The sequence below is a fragment of the Terrapene carolina genome, unplaced genomic scaffold (assembly GCF_002925995.2).
Source record: "Terrapene carolina triunguis isolate 2854851 unplaced genomic scaffold, T_m_triunguis-2.0 Scaffold27880, whole genome shotgun sequence".
In the NCBI taxonomy this organism is placed as follows: Eukaryota; Metazoa; Chordata; order Testudines; family Emydidae; genus Terrapene; species Terrapene triunguis.
In genome coordinates this window covers 1-20,258 of record NW_020692231.1, presented here as the reverse complement: position 1 = coordinate 20,258, position 20,258 = coordinate 1, and the positions used below count along the sequence as shown (strand labels likewise).

Sequence of the window (20,258 nt, the reverse complement as noted above, 5' to 3'; positions counted from 1 at the left end):
CCCTGGTGTTCCCCTGCGGAGGCACCCGGGTATCCATCCCTCTGATACCTGTTTCCTTCTTGTGGTAGGTCAGACTCAGGAACTGGCTTCTGTTTCACTCCTGGGATTAAAATGCTTTATCTGATTGGACTAGGGCTGGGAGATGCCAAAGATATTACCGTGAAAGGACTGGAGGTTGTAAAGCACTGCCGCAGAGTATACCTGGAGGCCTACACATCGGTCCTAACTGTAGGGAAGGAAGCACTGGTAGGTTTATGTGCCACTGAACTGAAAGTGTTTAATATCTTTTTGGAAATAACAGAGTAAGGGGGATGCAGGGAATTGTGGATCAGTAACATTACCAGGAAAAATAATAATGCAACTCATCAGAAGAAAGAACAGTAAAGCATCTTTGTGAGTGTAAATATGACCAGAACATGCACGTTATATGAGTAATTTGTCTCTCTAGCTTGTTAATCCACAGGAAATTCCAATATTTCAACATTTGTTTTCATCCCAAATTGGGACAAAGTCCAAATTGCAAAATTTTTCATGGAATAGAAAGTTAGAAACATATCAGTTTAGAAATGCTTAAACGTTTCATTGTTTAACGGGAACTTTTACGGTGGTGCTTTAGTCAGTACCAGAGAAGTGTAAATTCGAGTGCACAGTGGTGTGTCACACAATAATTGGCCTGTGTGGACCCTGCTGGTGCACACTAAAAGCTCCCTAGTGCAGTGGTTTTCAAACTTTTTTTCTGGTGACCCAGTTGAAGGAAATTGTTGATGCCTGTGACCCAGCGGAGCTGGGATGAGGGGCTTGGGGTGTGGGAGGGGCTTAGGGCTGGGGCAGAGGTTTGGCTGTGGGGGTGAGGGCTGCAAGGTGGGGCCAGGAATGAGTGGTTCAGGGTGTGGGAAGGGGCTCAGGGCTGGGGCAGGGGGTTGGAGTGTGGGAGAGGGTCAGGGCTCTGGGCTGGGGGTGCAGGCTCAGGTGGGGCTGGGAATGAGGGGTTTGGGGTGCAGGAAAGGGCTCTCGGTTTGAAGGGGCTCAGGGCAGGGGATTGGGGCACGGGCTTACCTCAGGTGGCTCCCGGTCAGCAGCACAGAGGGGATGCTAAGGCAGATGGCTCTGCGCCCCAGAAGTGGTCAGCAGCAGGTCCGGCTCCTAGACGGAGGCACGCAAGCGGCTCTGCGCAGCTGTCGCCCACAGGCACCGACTCCCCCTCCCCTCCCCTCCCCAGCTCCCATTGGCTGGTTCCCGGCCAATGGGAGTACAGAGCTGGTACTTGGGGCAGGGACAGCGCATGGAGCCCCGTGGCCCCCCCACCTAGGAGATGGAACTGCTGCTGGCTGCTTCTGGGGCACAGCGCGGTGTCAGAACAGGTAGGAACTAGCCTGCCTTAGCCAGGCAGCATGGCCGATGTGACTTTTAATGGCCTGGTCGGTGGTGTGGACCAGAGCTGCTGCGACCCAGTGCCTTCCATTCCGTGACCCAGTACTGGGTCGCGACCCACAGTTTGAAAACCACTGCCCTAGTACACAATATGTAGTGCTGTTAGAAACGGGACTACATTAACATGTACCAAAAAAAAACTTTTAGTGCCCATAAGCAGGGTCCACACAGGCCAGTTAGTACACAAAATGCTAGTGCACACTAAAATTTGTACCCCTTTGATGTGGACTAATGCATTGTGTGCACAAGACCTTAGTTTTGGTCTGTTGAATGTTAAACTATATCTGCCTGTGGTGTTGTCAGTGCATCATGGGAGATGTAGTCTAGAGCCCAGTCTGTAGGAGCAAATGATGGTGTAAAATACCTGAACTACAGCTCCTGTGAGGCACCAGTGTACTTAACACAGATATCAATTCAACATTAAACTGCCTGAAATGAAATGTTCCAGTTTGTTGATTCAGGTTTACTCTATCCCAGAAACAAAATATTTTAGATTTTTCCAAATAGAAAACCTTGGCAAAATTGAAATTTTCCTATGGAAAATCTTGATTTTGCAGAAACTACATTTTCCATCGAAAAGAAAATTCCCAAGCAGCTCTACATGTTAAATACAAAACATTGAACAAAAGAATATAGCTGTTATTAGTCTTTCAAAAAGCTTTTCATGAAGCCTCTGATACGTTATTGTTAGGAATGTTTAATATTCCTAGGGTGAGAGGCCTTCTTGAGGCTTTGAAACTGGTTAGGGGATGGGAAACAAAAAACAGGAATAAATGGCCAGTTCTTAAAATGAAAAAGGATGACCCTTAGGATATTACTGTCCAAGATAGAAGTAGATGACACCTGGAAGCTGGCTGCTTAATAGTTTGGAGGGCAATCACATATGAGCAACAATAGAGGGAATCAGAAAACTGTCTAGAGATGAGGACTCTGGCCTCCAATGGATTGCTAAAACCATCCCATATTCTTGACATGCAGGGCCTCACAGGATGTGGGGATCTGGGGTAAAATCTGAAACTGAGGCTTCCAACCTCCCCCCATCTTGAAACTGGGGCTCTGGGTGGGGGTGTTGGAGAGTGAGCCTTCCCCCCACACACTCACTCTGCACCTGTCCTGCAGGGCTGGACCCAGCTCCCTGCTCTGGGTGTTGTGACCTGGCATATGGTACTTTATTCACTTTGACACTTTGATCGATCGGTCCATCAGTCTCCCAAGTAGCTGGGATTACAGGCGCATGCCACCGCGCTCGACGTAAGTACTTTAGTATTGGTCCAAAAACACGACAGCTTACTGTAGTTCTATTACAATGTTTAGGACCAGCCATCACTATAAGGGAGTGTGGTCTGGAGGAATAATGCAGATGGAAGCTGTGTTCTGCATTTTAATCCTGGTTGTAACAGACTATTCACCTTTCTGTCTATTTCCCTGCCTGGAAAATGGGAGTATGATTTACTTGCCTACATCCCAGGGAAATTTGAGGGTTTGATATAAGCATTAAAATAATGCTAAGTATTATTACTAACGTAAGAGAAGGAGCTGCTATGTATCACTCTACAATACTTAGCACAGTGGGACCCCTGTCTTGTTGACTTTTAAGCACTACCACTAAACAAATGTTAAATAATATCTGTGTTTAGTTCCTCAGTCCAGTTACTGAAATTCCAAACAGCGTGATGTGTGGATTAACCTTTATCATCAACCCAGCTTAAAATAACATATGTTAAAGCTATTGCATATTGACTATTTAGGTTGGCCTTCAATTTGTTGAAAGAACTACAGTAACTCCTCGCTTAATGTTGTAGTTATGTTCCTGAAAAATGCTACTTTAAGCGAAACAATATTAAGCAAATCCAATTTCCCCATAAGAATTAATGTAAATGGAGGGGGGGGGGTTTAGGTTCCAGGAAAAAATTTTTTTCCAGACAAAAGACTGTATTTATATCTATATAAACATAGATATACTGTGTGTGTGTGTGTGTATAAGTTTTAAACAAACAGTTTAATACTGTACACAGCTATGATGATTGTGAAGCTTGGTTGAGGTGGTGAAGCTAGAGGGTGGGGTATTTCCCAGGGAATGCCTTACTGCTAAATGATGAACTAGCACTTGGCTGAGCCCTCAAGGGTTAACACATTGTTGTTAATGTAGCCTCACACTTTACAAGGCAGCCCGAATGGAGGGAGGGGAGACAGCATGGCAGAAAGAGACAAAGACACACACCGTGTGTGTGTGTGTGTGTGTGTGTGTGTGTGTGTGTGTGAGAGAGAGAGAGAGAGATGTGCATTGCCCCTTTAATTATGCTGACCCCACTCCAAGTGCACTGCTTTTTTCAATAGATCAGCAAGTTGAGACAGCAGGTGCTGCCAGCAAGCTCCCTCCGTCCTGAGCCCTGTGGTGTCCCCCTGGCTCCCCCTCCCCCCTGCTCTGTGGAGATGGGGTAAAGGAGCAGGGGTCAGGGGGGACACCCTGACATTAGCACCCCTTACCCCCCCTTGCACAGCAAGCAGGAGGCTCCCAGGAGCAGCTCCAAGGCAGAGGGCAGGAGCAGCACACAACAGTGGGGGGATGGACAGCTGAACTGCCGGTAACTGATAGCCTGCTGGGTGGCTGCTTCACAGGAAACTTAGGAGAGCTGATAGGCTGCCGGCCCACCCTGGTTCCAAGCCCCCATCAGCTAGCTCCAACGGGCTGCTCTTTCTGCAAGCAGTGGACAAAGCAGGCAGCTGCCAAACAACATTATAAGGAAGCATTGTGCAACTTTAAATGAACATGTTCTCTAATTGATCAGCAACGAAACAATGTTAACCGGGATGACTTTTAAGTGAGGAGTTACTGTATTTAAATCTTTTAGCCAACAGCCCAATTGTTAGGGCGCTCTCCTGGGATGTGGGAGACCTGGTTTCAAGCTCCTGCTCCAAATCAGGCAGAGCAGGGATTTGAAAACATCCCACATCCTGGTTCTGTCCCATCCCAAGTGAGTGCCCTTATAACTGAGCTATTGACTATTCTGGGAGACACACACACACACACTCATCTGAAAAATACCCAGTCTTCATTCGAGGCTCTGATCTTGTAGGTGTGCTGTCAGGCCCCACTGAAAAGATAGGAGGGGAATGCTAAATATGAGTTTCCTGCTGGGGTTTGGGCATGAGCTAGGGTTCCGAGCTGCTAATTAGCTGTGTGGCAGCATAAAGATGTAAGTGGCTCTGCACAGGGGACTTTACGCACCAGGTGAGCATTAATTTTGTGAATATCAGTGGTACCTAAATATTGGTCTTGGGTGCCTAAGTACCTTTGTGGGTCTAGCTCTAAGTGACTTGCCCAAGGTCACCTAGTAGGTCTGCGGCAGAGCAGGATATTAAACCTAGGACTACCAGATCCCAGGCTACTGCCCTAACCACAGGACCATCCTTTCTCAGGGAAGCCTTTGCTACTCCTTTATGCTGTGATCACTGTTATGCTGGTTCTCTTGTTTATACACTATCCTTTGTAGGTGGAGAGCAGAGTTGGAATTGATGTCACATTTTCTGTAAAGACAGACCTTCCTGACCTCAGTTGGCTAAACAACTATGATTTCTAGAGCTCCCAAAAATGTGCCAGGTGGCTTACAGAACAGAAGAAGTTTGCCTGCCCTGAAGAAGTTTGCTATCTAATGTAACAATAGTACTTACATAGCTTGATGAAACTTGAGTTATAAGGATGTACAGATGTGCAGAATAGTCACTAAGCATTCTAGAACCGAACCAAGTCTCATGGTTCATATGTGAGACCCTGATCCTGTAAATGCTTACACATATGCTTAATTTAAAGAACATGTGTAGTCCCATTGACTTCAGTGGGATTGCTCATCTGTTTAAAGGTAAGTATTTGAAGAATTAGAGGCTAAATGTGTTATCAACATGCATGGAAAGTATTCAGCATGCAGAAACAGAATTGGAGGGTGAATCTGAAGTGCAAAGAAACCAAGCATCAGCTGTTGGAGTCTCATTTCTCTGGGGATACTAATAAAGAATGGTTTCAAGACTGGTTAATTACAACATGATATAAAAAAACTAGGTCATAGCACATTTTTAGCCAATGTCTAATCTATATCTGGTTGGAAGAAGACAGACTAAGACAAATGGAAGTTATCACCGGCTGTCTCATTTTGATGTTTTTCTTCAATCTCTAGGAGGAGTTCTATGGGAGAGAATTGATTCTGGCTGACAGAGAAACAGTGGAACAAGAAGCAGATAATATTTTAAAAGATGCTGATCTCTGTGATGTTGCTTTTCTTGTAGTTGGTGATCCATTTGGGTAAGAAAAGGCAACATTTTAATTATTCCTCTGGCTTTGTCATTTGGCTACTTCTAGCCCTTAACAAATGGGAGCTCTCTCATGTTACCATAATTTTCTTGCTGGAAAAAAGAAACATTCCATTTTCATAATAATAGGAGTGTCCCCCATTCATGTTCTTGCAGAACTGGCTACATTTGAATTTGATACAAATGTAAATAAATGGCTCACACTTTATTCTCAGTCTTGTTTTGCAGTTCTCACACCCAAACAGCTTGCAAAACATCCTTATCAGATAGGAACTCAGACCCACTGGCACTCACATAGATATATAAATCTTCCCTTCGAAAGTCAAGCGACAACTGTAAAATTAATTGCCGTTATCCAAGCTGCCCTTCATAAAAAAAAATTGTTTTAGATTTTATCAGCTTAGCAGAAGTGCTAGGCTTGTTACAAAGTATGGTGCATTTCTTGATTATGTATTAATCATGCTTTGTATTTATAAACCATGCTTTGTATTTTCAGTTGCTTTTTAATTGAATGCTGGTTGTTGGTTGCACACGCTTATGGTATTATCTATTCTAGTCTTTAAGGATGGCTGGGCCATTATAAATGTCTTGTCAGTTTGGTTTATTAAGCTTCCTATTTCAGTTTCTTATTCCTGCTGGAAGCTATAGCCTTTTTCTGTCTCCAGAAGGATGTCCTTCTGCCTATGCAATCAAGCATCATCAATCTGTAATGTCAAGCCATACAGAAGAGCTCTTTGTCTCCAGCTGGTGATCTAATACTTGTATCACAGCTTCAAGGGGCACAAGGAAAATGAAATCACTGAGCACAGTTTGGTGAATGGGTGCATTTGGGGGAGGGGCAGGAGGTTATAAAGGAGAGGAATAACTTATGTACATACAGATGCTGGGGAAACATTGAGACAATCTTTTTATTAAACTGTGTAGCTGCAGGTGATGCTGGCTATTTAGAAATATTAAAGTAATTATACTTGCAGTGTGCATTGGCATTAGAATCCAGGTTTAAGTTAAGGTGCAGTACCTATACCCTCTTGCTTTGATCCAGAAATAAGTTTAGGCATACAGGCCATATAACTACTGTGTCCATCAAAAAGTAGTTGGAGTTTGCGTGGGGGTCACCGAGCCTGCTTCTGCAAATGTGTATACCAATGTTTTTAATGACTAGAAACATATGCTTTTATTATAACATAGTACTCTGTCTTGAAAAGATATAAAGAATTTTCTAAACCTTTTATTTATGTTGTCTAAATGTGTAGGCTTTTAGGCCCCAATTATTCTGATGTCAGATCCGTGTGGGCAGATTCTAATGCCTGTGTGGTGCCCCACTGACTTCAATGGGTCTCCATAAGGGAGGATGTAAGGGTCCCCCTGCAAGAATCATCTTGGAGAACCAGAACCCTAAAATCTAACTCCAGGCAGCTTTGAAGTTAATTGGTGATGTTGATGTTCTAGACCATTCTAGAACGTTGTACAGTGTATTATATGGCCACAATTTTCAAAGTTGGATATCTAAAGCTAAGCGCTCCCCTTCCCCACCCAAAAGTGGCTTGCTGTTCAGAGAGATTGAGCACCCAGAACTGCTACTATCAATAGGAGCTGCCAGTTATCAGCATCTCTGAAAAATGGGCTACTTAAGTGCCTCATAATGGATTTAATGGTTTAACTTAGGCACCCAAGTTCAAAAATTTGTTCGTGTTCCTTATAGAAACTTTCCCTCTGGGGTGGTCATCTAAACTGTGGCCAAATCAGTTGGAGGTGGGGGAAACATTGCAAACAAGAAGTGAAACTAAGGCTCTCACGCTAACTCTTTCAGTCTATTAATATGTCAATTTTTGATTCTGAATCTGAGGGAAGTATGGATTAATTTTTAGCAGTAGATATAAAATTTGTAAAGCCTATGACAGACATTAACCATTTATATAAGCAAGCTAAAAGAGTCCATGGTGTGTATTTCAGTCAATCACTGTTTGGACTCTTGAAGGCAACTTACTGAAGAACGGTGTTCTGAAGTTTAATGCACCCCATTTCAGATGTCTTTTTTTTTCCTAATTACTCCAAGCACGCCTGCTCCCTGGGGTCTATGAGGTGACTGACTGGTTGCTCCTAGTAACAAAGGGCAGGATTGTCCTATCCTGTGGAAAACCCAGTGTGAGGATGACAGAGGAGCCAGGACACTCCAAAAGTTGACCTCAGAGTTTTCAAGTAATCTGTTCTCAAGGAGAGGTTTAGCTAGTGCAGAAAGGAGGTGGATGGCCTTTCAGCCCCACAGGTAAGGGATGTCCCATCCTGCTGATACAAAGGCACCACACAAGGGGCAGCTACACTGGAATTTTTCAGTTCTTTTCCCCCACCACTGGTCCATTCGCAGTTGTGTCTGCAATATTGGTAGAATGTGTTAATGTAAACCAGGCAACTTTTAGCACCATGTCAGACAATGTGGTGACTGAAATAAATGCCCACCTGCATCCAGTTTATGCAACTGCTTCCATAATTGCCTGTGAAGATGCTACTGGTGCTAGACCAGTAGTGTGGAAAGTGGTAGTGTAGACAAGGGCACAGAGGGCTGACTCCCTCAGGCCCCCTGCTGCAATTGGCTGAGTCCCCATATGTGAGCACACTGCCTGCAGCTGTGCTGCAGCCCTTGTAGAGGGGCCTAGTGGGAGCAGATTTCAGTAAATAAAGACAGCTGTTCCCCTGATTCTCTATTAGCAAACCCACAAAGTCTCCAGAGCCCTTATGCCATGGATCTGGAGAGACGGGACAAGGCTGAAGAACCAGCCTCCTGCTCTCCCTCAGCAGATGTGCTTGGGTCTCCTTTGCTCATGGAAAGGTGGGGGGGCATAGGAGAGAGTTTTGCAGTTAATGAGGGAGCTATTCTAAGTCTAGATTACCTTACTGCTGTTCTCCTAGGTGTTGCAGTCTATTTCTAGCAATACTTCCTGATTTCCCATAATTCTGACTCCACTAGTTAATCTGCTGTAGATGAATGAGCCTTTATCATATTTTAAAAAAAACTGACACTTCCTCCCACCCCCATCAGCTGCTGCCACATTTCTATGTCAGGATCTATGCACTTGAGCTGGCCAAGTAGTTGCATAACAAAAGTGCACTAAGGTTGGGAAATGGTCAGGCCAGGGATTGAGGGAACTCCATGAGAATTCAGCTTGAACGACAGAGGATGTCAGGGCTAAAACAACTCTCCTATGTAATTACTCAGCTCAGCCAGATACTACTACTTTCCCTGTTTCCCTCTATGGAATGGGCAGCATTGACTGAGGTATCTTTGTTGAAAAGGAGACAGCTGAAGCAATTGTTCAGATTTGACAGCTTTCTTATTTAAATGCATTGCCACATTTCACATGTAATGTGGAGAGTACAGTACTTCTTAAACATCTTAACATGCACATGTACCATTTGAAATAAAAATTAATTTATTTTAAATTGTTGCAATTCAAAAATAAGACTAACTTGGATCTATTTGTGCTTCTGATGCTGATCATACTTGGAACTCAAGCCTGCAGTTCTTCCTCTGGGCAAAGCTCCATTAACCTGACTGAGAGTTTTGTCCAAGTGTGAAGATGCAGGGTGCATGTTGACTGATGGGTATGTCAAGCCAAATTCAGCTTGTGGTAAGTTTCAAAGGGGATCGCTCCTACTTACTTCTGGAATGAATTTGCATGTTGTTTATATATCCTAATGCATTTTCCCTGAGTCTTGTGGATTTCAGTACATAAATATATAAAAGAGAATAGTTTTAAAAGCCAAGCTTGGCTTTCCCAAGGTTAATATATAGCTACTGTATACATGTGTATACAATATGTGTAAATCTTTAAAACATGTTCTGTGTACTGTCTAGTGCTTTTTTTCGAACGTGTTTTCACAGGCTCTCAGTGCAAATGTGAGATGGCCTGGTTGCACATTAATTGTAGGAATACTGGAGTTACGCCCAAGTTCTCTGTGCTAAGCTTAGCTGACATTTGCTATTCAACAGACATCCAGCAGATACCTGCAAAAGACAAAGGACAAATAGAACTGTCCTCTTTAAGTTGCTACCAAAAGTTACTTTAAAAAGTAATAAACATGCTACTGTTGCAGTTTTAACTTTGAGAAAGCAATTGGGAGCTGTGAAATTCATGTGGGTCCCTGTGCTTTTTAGCCCTTTTTTTGCTACTTATTGTTATGGTAAAGTCAGAGTAAAGTCCTTACTACCACTGCCCTCTTGGCATGCTGCATAGCTTTACTCATGAAGCATTTTAATTTTACTTTCCAAACAAGCTATGTTGATGGTTATGCTCAGTCAGTGTATTTTGTCAATCTAACCCATTCCTTCCTTACCACAGGGCCACAACACACAGTGATCTTGTTCTGCGTGCAGTAAAGCTTGGGATTCCATACAGGGTTATTCATAATGCTTCCATTATGAATGCAGTGGGCTGCTGCGGTTTACAGGTAACTCTTTTATACCTACTGTTCTACAATTGTTAATATTAGAATCAGCAATCTCTACCGCTCTGACTTTATGGAAGGGCTGTATGAAGCTATCTAAACTTTTAAGGAAGACAGCTGTGGAAATTCTGGCCAGTTTTCAGATGTGCTAACATTTCCTTTTCAGAGTGTTACATGCATTTATCATTATGTAACTTAACATTTGGGAGGCAAAATGCCTATTTGTATTGATGTACATGTGAGTAAATGGGTGACAATTCTGGTTTCTCTCCCCCACAAACAAAACTAGGCAGTATTTTCTATGTATTTCATATGTAAAGCATTGTGTGTGTATGATAATTGTTTTGCCCTGTCAGCTTACTGTTCCTACTGGTGATCATCAGCTAAGGTAAAGTTGTTATCCCCTTGAGAAATATACTATCAATGGAAATAAAATGGGTACATACATGATTCTGTGTATTATCCCAAACCCAGATTAAAAATTATGTCAAAAATTTGACATCAGACACATTCCTTCCCTCCTGAGTTGATCCTCACCTCTTTAATCTATCTGCATGTTTGCCAACAGCTAAAGGATCTTTGATTTTTGTTTTATCGGGGGAATGCAAGGATGAGAGCCACATACCTGAATATATATATTTTTTTTTAGATATTAGCCTATTGCATGTTCCATAGATTGGTTATTTTGGGCCTTGGAGGCTCAGAAAAGTAGAGACCTATTTTCTTTAATATTCTTAAATTTCTTTCATAATCTGCTCTGCCTGTCTTGTAAAATCTTCCTTATGTTCCCCTCCTTGCTCCTGTCCCTGTCCCAGTCCCAGTTTCCCCAATCAGAGAATCAGCTGCTGGCAGCTACATAGTTTCAAGGGAAGAAAAGAAAATAATTCTACTCTGCAAGGCGGAAGCTGGAATATTTTTATTTTATGATTATAGGGAAAATGGGTGTTGGTTGGCTGGAAAACTCACAGGAACTCCCTGACTCAATCGTGGGATAAGTTAGTGTCCAGTATAAACAGCTTTCAAGCCATGTAACTACTATAGGTCTGGTTTGGGGCAGCTTCCTTTCATAGATGTCCAGAAAACTCTCTGCCTTTCTTACAGGAAAAATGCTAGACTAACATGTATTGTCACTAATCATACATATATTAGCTATCTGAAACTTTCCCCTTTGTTATTCTTGTTAATGATGAGCATTGGCAGTGTGCTCAGCCCTACCCCTACTCTGTCCCCAAGGAACTTGCCATTGAAGGCCTCAGTCCTGCACATGTGTAGCCCCCTGTGAAGAGCCATTGAGGCTGTATGGGAACATAGGGGTCTGCTTATGCGGAACCAATTGGAGGATCAGGGCATAAACAAGCAATTAGATGCATGTCCAGAGCACTTCCATCTCAGAAAGAAGAAGTCCTTTCTAGCCTAAAGAAGGGAGAGCTGCCTGTTTTAACAGAAATAACCGATACCTCCAAAGTTAGACCAGAAATACTAGCAGCCATATTTCAGTAGTTGCCAGCAACAGCACAGCTGTACCAGTGGTAAATATGGCATAGGCTTTAGCTTTGAGCAGACTTTCATGACACAGGGTAAGTCTATACTGGATCTGGAGGTGTAATTTCCAAGGCGGGTAGACATACCCATGATTGCTTTGATTGAGCTAAAAAAATAGTGTAGCTGTGGCTGCACAGGCAGTGGGACAGGCTTGCCAAGCCAAATGCAATCTCATCTGAAACCCTAGGTGTGTACTCAAGGTGGCTAACCCATCTCTCTGCCCCCACAGCCATGGCTACACTGCCATTTTTAGTACACTGGCTCAATCAAAACATGGGCATGTCTACCTGACTTGGAAATTATACCTCCAGCTCCATTGTACACATACCCACAGTGGTAGAAATGTCTGAGCCCTGTGTGCTCTCATGCTTAACTGCTGGTTCAACAGCACCATTCTTGAAATGTGAATGTTAATTGTAGTGTACGCCTGCCTACAGGGAACACAACCTGTGACCTTCGCAATGTGATGATTCTCCCCATGAGTACTTTCTCACACCTGCCTGTTGCTGAAAGGAGAGGTCAGATTATCTTTTAGGAAGGAAGTATACTTTTGGTGTTAAAATCTACATATGCAGTAGACGTTGGCAGGCATCACATGGCTGCACTTTATGGGTAGGGTAGCACAGGGGTTGGCTCCTTACCCTATCTGCTTTATTATGGTAAACAGCTTGCTTCTACAGTTAAGAGCTGGCAGTGGATTCTTACTACTCGTTAGCATGGGATGGTCTTGCTTTCTGTGCCATTAGGAGAGAAACTGCGGGTCCCACCCTCCAATCCAAACCCTGACAGTGCAGATGTCTATATTAAAAATCTGTAGTGTTTCTGAAAGTTTGTCCTACCTTGTAGCAATTGTACAGGGAGAGAGGATCTAATGCTGCTACAGAGAGGCAGTTTCTAATCAGGACCGCCCTTAAAACAATCCTAGACCACACATGCATGTTTCAAGAGTTGTCTTTACTTTCTTTATCCAGTGCTAGGGGAACCTACCATGACGGAAACATGGGGTTATTCACCCTGGCAATAGTCTTTTTCCTTCCTAACCTGGGAGGTGCTCCTCTCTCATAAATCAACATATTCCTGTTCTTGTGAAAAGCACCCTGGGAAATCATGATCATGTTATATTACAGGATCGTAACCCGCTGAATGTTTAAATCTTCAGTGTTCTTTGAGGGAGCAAACAAATAATGAAGGGAGATCAAAGCTGACAAGGCACCTCTCATTTATTAAACATTGTGGCTGTTACTTCCATCATCCCTTAAAACTCTCCACTTCTTTATTTTCATAATTGTCTCCTGTCATAAGTTTATTTCATTTGTTTTAGGAGCAGTTGCTTTTTTGAAGCATTTTGTTATGGCAGGGATTCCTCTTATACATACTTGACCACAGAACGGGTTTTTTTTTTTTTCTTTTCTTTTATTCTGATCTTGATACAAAACTTCTTACTCTACTAGTGAAAAACAGGAAACACCTTTATAGATTGTACTTATGGTTTTCAGAACAATGAGCTGTAGCTGCTGATTAGACTCTGTCTGGATAAAATTCAGTTACTTCTCAAGCTGCTCACAAAAGAATGTGTCTCATATATGATCAGACCAATGTTCAGTTCTTTCTGTGAAGCATAACGTGCAGTTAATTGCATATTCTTACTGCACAGAGACGCAATGAAGTCCATGGAGAAAGCATTCTGGTACTATACATCACTTTTTGTGTACTGATTTCTATAAAGGTGCTGCCATAAGCTACAAATTACAGATCAGAGCATGAGCTAGGGTTGGACTTACTGTTTCTGGGACTGAAGGAGCAGAAATGTAGTTTTTGCTATTTTGTACATCAAAAGCTCATTAAAAGTAAAATATTTTGGAAGGAAAAATGTGCATCCACTCTGAAAACATCTCTGCCATGCAGTCCAGATCGGTGCTGCTGATATGGAGAATCACTATGGTAACAGATTAATAAAAATGTTAAAGAAGCTATTGCATTGGTTCATATCACATTAAAGGGGCAAGACCTCCCCCTTTATAAATAAAATAAAATAAAATAAAAAGGTCCTTTTAATGCCGAGCTTCCGAAAAGCTTGTTTGCTGCAGTTTCTGATACAATTGGCTGGAGCTTTTTTGAGAGCTGGAGCAGTTAGGCACATTGCAAGAGAGCTACAAGCACTAGTTACGTTGTGCCAAATTCTCTAGATCCCTCCTGTGCCCATCTCTCCACCCTGTTTTGTGCTCCGCCTTACTGGTTGTAGTATCAGGCTTTTGTTCAAGATCTGGAGAATGTTCCTTTTTATTTTTCCAAAATCAGACAGACAAGACAGGTGGGAAAGTGCCTTGGATGTGAATTGCCACTTAAACCTGGCACCACTGGATTCATTTCTCCATTGCCTTCTGGACTCTGACTGTAAAGTTGGATGGTCTCAGTGGTATTTGTTAATGTTGTATCACAATTACTAGTGGCACTAAGCACTATTCTAAAGGCCCTGCAATTCTGTATCTGTGCATGTAGAATGATCCTGCCAGGGAGACTGAGGAGGGAGTGTAGTCCCACAGGAGTGCACTGTAAAGCCCTCACATAGCACTTCTGTTGGTGTCTGCTGGAGCACTGCAGCCTTCCGCCCAAGCAGCTGAGCTGTACTTCTGGCGGTACTGGGAACCCGTAAGCTCAGCTCTTCCCCTGCTCACCTACTTGGGGAAAGAGGCATGGCCTCAGCCCCATTTCTTCCCATGAGTCTACACCATGGGTTCTCAACCTTTTTCTTTCTGAGCCCCGCTTTTCCCCCCCAACATGCTATAAAAACTCCACGGCCCAGCTGTGCCACAACAACTGGTTTTCTGCATATAAAAGCCAAGGCCGGCATTAAGGGGTAGCAAGCAGGGCAAGTACCCAGGGCCCCATGCCACAGTGGGCACAGCAAAGATAAGTTGCTCCGGGTGGCAGGGCTTAGGGCTTCAGCCCCATGCGGTGGGGTTTCAGCTTTCTGCCCTGAGCCCCAGTGAGTCTAACACAGGCCCTGCTTGGCGGACCATCTGAAACCTGCTTGCGGCCCCTGGTTGAGAACCACTGTTCTAGTCCATGTAGCCTGTAGGTAGAAGGATGGGAGGAGTTCTTTGCTGCCTTCTACAGGCTTCAGCTCTTCCCTTGCTCAGTTTTTCACTGTTAGGCCAACTGCTGGGGGAAAAATGGCTTTCAATTTTCTCCTCCCCTGAATGCTGTAATAAAAAGCTGCTGTAGCATTGAACTGTGAAGCAGGGGACAAGTTGTGGGCACAGATATAAAAACTAGGACCTACAAAGAGGGGGGACAGTAGGGGAGAGGTTGACTAACAAAAGCCAGAGAGTGGGGGGAGAGAGAACAGAAGAACAAGGGAAGGGACAAACTAAGGGTGAGAGACTTGGAATAGATGGAGAAAGAAAAACATAAGCAAATTGCTCTAGTTTTATCAGAGTATTGCTTTTCGCAACCACATCCAATTACTGTCTCCATTAACTAGCTGAAAATTGGCCTTGCGTGCACACTTCATGCACCATCCTAAATGTATAATCCCCATACCATTTGAAAGGGAGATTCTTTCCCTATTCATAGGGCCAAAACTAAATGAATGCCCTGGTGTGCCTCAAGAAGCAGCTCTAAAGAGCCAGTGCATGGGAAGTAGTCCAGATCTAGGCTGTCTGCAGTATGCAGTGCGTTACTGTAGTTTTCCATGCATGTCCTTGCTACGCTACTAAAGGCCTTTCTGGAAGTCATGGCTCAAACTGGTCCTTTTGCATAACCTCCCTTCCCTAGTTTAGGAGCTGCAGTACAGCTGCTTAAGCCCTCAGCCTTCATCCTTCCAACTAGTGCTATTCATCTCTCTCTCTCTCTCTCTCTCTTTTTTTTGCTGGGAGTGTACTGACTAACATGACTGACAACTAGAGTAAGAAGAGACGCTCAGCTCTGGGAAAACAGCATTGCTAAGTACATAAGCATTTTTTTAAAAGGTAATTAGGAAAAATGCTTCATGTCCTGGCCCTTTTGCAAGGTAAATCCACTTAGCCTTCAGAACAGTTTCATGTAGATCTGAATAAATGTCTGTCTTCCTTGATCCCTCAGCAACTAATTACACCGATTATTTTCAGTTACTAGCTCTCCAATTAAAATTTACAAATGTAACTACACTATGAAGTAGGTTTACTTTTTAACCTATCACTGAAAAATACAAATACAGAACTGTGGTGCTCACTTCTATAGTATCTAAGCACTTTGCGAGGAATTAATAAACCTCACAACACTCATGTCCTGTAGGGGAAGTATTATTTACAGATGGGAAACTGAGGCACACAGTAGTTATAAGATTTGCCCAAGGTCGCACAGGAAGCCTGCAGGACTCGTAGAAATAGAACTCTTATTTCCTGACTCCATTCTATGCCTTAACCACATGACCATCTGTCTTCCCTCAAATGGGAGAAATGTAATACAAAACATTTTTCATTGATGTAAAATAGTAAACAAATTTATCTTACTGTCTCCAGTTGGTTTTCCTGCTAAATGCCCTGAGCCTTCATTGTATAAGTAAGCACCTGTTTTGCACACCCTCTAAATGCTAGCTCAGGGCAAGCTATCCTACTTTATTGCTTACATGTGCTGTGTAACTTACAGGACCATTTGTCACCACTGAATCTGACCCAGAAAATCCACTTACCAGGCTGAATTTGGCAACTGTCTTTCAGGTTAATACGGGCGAGAGAGGGGAGATATTTTGATCTGATGTCTCTATATATGAAGAGCCTAAGAAGGGTACCAGAGCCTCTAAGGTGACTTTACCCTTTTGGATTAAATCCTGTATCCTTCAAATGCTCTCAATGGAAGGAGGCTCTTAATCCTCTAAGGGCTTGTCTACACCCAGCCGCTACTTCGGCGGCTGGGGATCGAAGTTCCGAGTTCGATTTATCGCGTCTGGTCTGGACGCGATAAATCGAACCAGGAAGTGATCCCTGTCGACTGCGGTACTCCAGCTATACGAGAGGAGTACCGCAGAGTCGACGGGGAGCCTGACTGCCGCGTGTGGACCGCATCTGAACTGCGGTAAGTTCGAAGTAAGGTATGTCGAATTCAGCTACGTTATTCACGTAGCTGAATTTGCATACCTTACTTCGACTTGGGGGGTAAGTGTAGACCAAGCCTTAATGTTGTGTCCCATTCTGCTCACGTGGAAGCCATTCCTGAGCACCAACAGGGAAGGCATCTCAGCAGAGAGAGCGAATTCCCTTTGTTCTTTTGCCTAAAGTTACTAGGTTGAAAGCCATGGCTGCTGGGTAGCATCAGCCATAGGATGCAGAACACAATCACATTCAATGCTCTTTCTCCAACTTGGCAGCCATCTCCCCACATCTCCATTCTCTATGACTGATAGCTCCCAGGAATTCTAGCTCAGTTGTGTGCGATGCAGAAACAGCATTTTAAGTAAAAGTTTAATTTTCCATGCTTGCAGTTTGATAAAACTGGGAAAGACGGTGTGAATGATAAGCCTTAGACTAAGGCTCATTTTAAATGGCCAAAAGTCATCAGCAACTTACCTCTGCTGACAGGACTGTAGCTACAGTGGTTACCCTTGAACTTTCCAACCTTGCCCCTAGTTATTAGATATTAGCACAGTATGCCTCCTTTGGTATGAGGAATACCTGGGGGAATCGGGTATCAAGGGCAAAAAATTCCTTTTTTAAGGATGAACATTGTGTAGTATCACAGCCAAAGTCCTGATACCAAAGATGAAGGAAAGGGAATCACTTTCTGCAGCAGGGTTTACGAGCAAGTAAGCACTAAGATCCTATGATGCAAGGTTCTGAGTGGCCCTTAATGCCCATTGACCTGTTTCTACTTACATCACTGGGGCCAGGAGTAGCCCTGTTGACTTCAGTGTGAGTTGAGCTTCACTTACATCTCCCAGGAATAGACTCCATAATGGCATCATTTGCAGTATATTCTTACCCTGTAAGAACATCCCATCATATAACCCGTGATTCTCAACACAGCAAAGGAGATCAAAGGTAGCCCTTAGTTGCATATTGGTCAATTCCCTTTACAGTCTACTGGGAGTCTGCACATGCATAAGAGCTGCAGGTTTGGGTCTAAAATACTTAACAAGAATTCTTTTGTATTCACCTCCTGAAATGTTCCTGGTGAGTAACCCATTTTCTGAACAGCTTCTAAAGCTGTTTTGAAATTTCAAGAAAGGAGACAGTGTACATAATTGACAAAATGCAGTGTCATGGTTACAGTTGATGCAGCAATAATTCTGGGAAAAGATGCTGTAAAAATAAACCTTTGCATGTTGAAATATTTCTTTCTTTGTTTCTCTGCAGCTGGTGCACTAGTGGCCTTGAATATTAAATTGCACCTTCTCTGCTGTTTGTTTTAGTACACTACTGTGTTTGAGGGGGAAAGAAAAATGTTTTTTTCATTTACTTTTCCCTACTTAGCCTCTGCTCCTTCCTTTTCATGCTTTGTGTTCATTAGCTATTTGGCCACAACACTAAGAAGAGTTTCTTATGGTTTGGACCACAGTAGGATAGATTCTGATCTAATTTAAACCAGTGTGAATAATGAGTAATTCCACTGAAGGTTGAAGTCTTCAGTGGGTTTAAACTTCTGTAACTGAGATTAGAATGTAGCCCATTCTCTCTAATATGCTTCATTCCACCTTGCAGTGTTTAAAAATACTGGTACAAAATAACTGTAGGCTCCCTAGTCTTTGGTACAAAAAGTGGTTTGCTTTTCTTTCATTTTAAGTATGTAAATAAAATAGAAAGCACTAAATATATTTGCAGTTTATGCTGGGACAAAACAAAGTGAAGCTTGAAGAATGGGGGAAACTGACCACCTTCTTTGCACTGCTTTATGATGCATTTCGTGGGAGGCAGTCTGGTCTAGCGGATCAGGCACTGGATTGGGAGTCAGGAGACTTGGCTGCTCCTCCTGGCTTTTAGTAGTTGTACTGTAACAGATAATCATAGAAAAGATTTGTTTCAAACATTTACAAGCACATGAAGTTTCTCACATTTCTGAAGATGCTGCTTTCGGAAGCTTCCCATGAAGACTTTGAACATTAGAGAAGAGGGAGACAGATTTGTCTCTACTGCTGCTGATTTGAAAGGCCTGCCCTTCCATCCACTAGGTCCAAATGTAGTGCCTTCCTCTGTTGAAATTCCAGTTGTGTCTGTGACCATAGGACAGGAATCTAATAAATCTGATGTTCAGTGCAAGTGTGTGATACTTGAGATATTTGAAAGCTCTCACATACAAGATACCCCTCCTCCCCAAATGCCAGGCTGTGTTTAATAAAGGACACAGCACTATCAAGATTGCTCAGAAATTAATTTGTTTCCTTCTTAAAGGGGTTATTGTTGTGATAGCCATTTTATGTCTGATTGGTTCGTTGAAGATGTCATTCAGGCTGTCGTAAGTTTCTGCTTAAAAAAGCTCAGAACAGAGTGTTTGATCCTCATTTGTTTTGTTCTGTACAAAATACACATTGAATATGAAAACTGCAATGGTTTTACAGCTATGTGCCAACAACATCAAGTTTTACATTTTGATTTCTAGGTCTTGATCCATTGAGGTCAATGGAAAGACTCAGTTTGATTTCTTTCTGGTTGAAATCTGTCACAGAGGAGGATCCTTTTAAGATATTAGTGTTGTTTGTTTAATAATATCTATTGCTCCCTCTGCACTAAGGCTTTTCTTGTGAATCATTTGCTTTATGCTGGATTTCAAGAGGCAGAAATAATAGCATAACATAGTACAGCAGCCTCATGTATCAGAGACTCTTGAGCCAAGAAAGTACCATATCAGGGTGTAAGAAAGAGAGTTAAAATACTAGTTTTATTAAATATGCAAGTTAGCTTACAAATCATGTTTCTTCAAACTTATGTAGGCTTGCTCTGCCACAGGAGTAGTGTCCAAGTATGTGCTGATGTACGATGTGGGTGGAAAATTTTTGCCTGTGCATATACAAATGTTTGCATGCACAACAGCTGAAATTTATTGAGGTCCTCAATTTAACACAACAGTAGACTCCATTAATGCTTCGATCCCACAGCATTTCCAAAATGATAGTATACCAGTGAATTGCCAAAAGTAATTTTCTCCTGTTTATCCCCCTCTCCTTCATTTCTAAGAAGGAATATTAAATGTTTTGGGACCACCAGAAAGGCACATGCAGTAAAAATAAGGACATTTATCTCAAAATCTAACTCATACAGGGGTATAAATGACATGGATGGTGGTACCCCCAGTAATACAGTGGTGCCTTGTGTTGCCTCTGAAAGCAATTTCCATGCTGGCCAGTGGTGCAAAAACAGGTGCTGGGGATTTCCCGCTGGCCATTTAAGCCATGAACACAGATCCTTTGCACTGCCAGAGCACCACAAAGTGGCCAGAGGGCACCAGAGAATCAGGTCTGCTATTTCAGCTTGGACTTTTGTAATGCTTCAAAGCAGAAACAAGTTAGTTTTCTACGGAACTGGTGCCCAAAGGTTACCCATTCATTCTGATAGGAGGACAGTATG

General features: G+C 42.9%; 1 protein-coding gene across 1 annotated transcript; it reads left to right on the top strand.

The window, feature by feature from the left end:
• Positions 1–6: 6 nt before the first annotated feature.
• LOC112108749 (diphthine methyl ester synthase) lies at positions 7–10,182 on the top strand (the record flags this gene model as incomplete). The annotated part of the gene is made up of 3 exons (XM_026662490.1): positions 7–246; positions 5,604–5,728; positions 10,074–10,182. Coding segments are annotated over exons 1-3 (369 nt in total), but the record flags the coding sequence as incomplete, so codon positions are not given.
• Between the last annotated feature and the right edge of the window lie 10,076 nt (positions 10,183–20,258).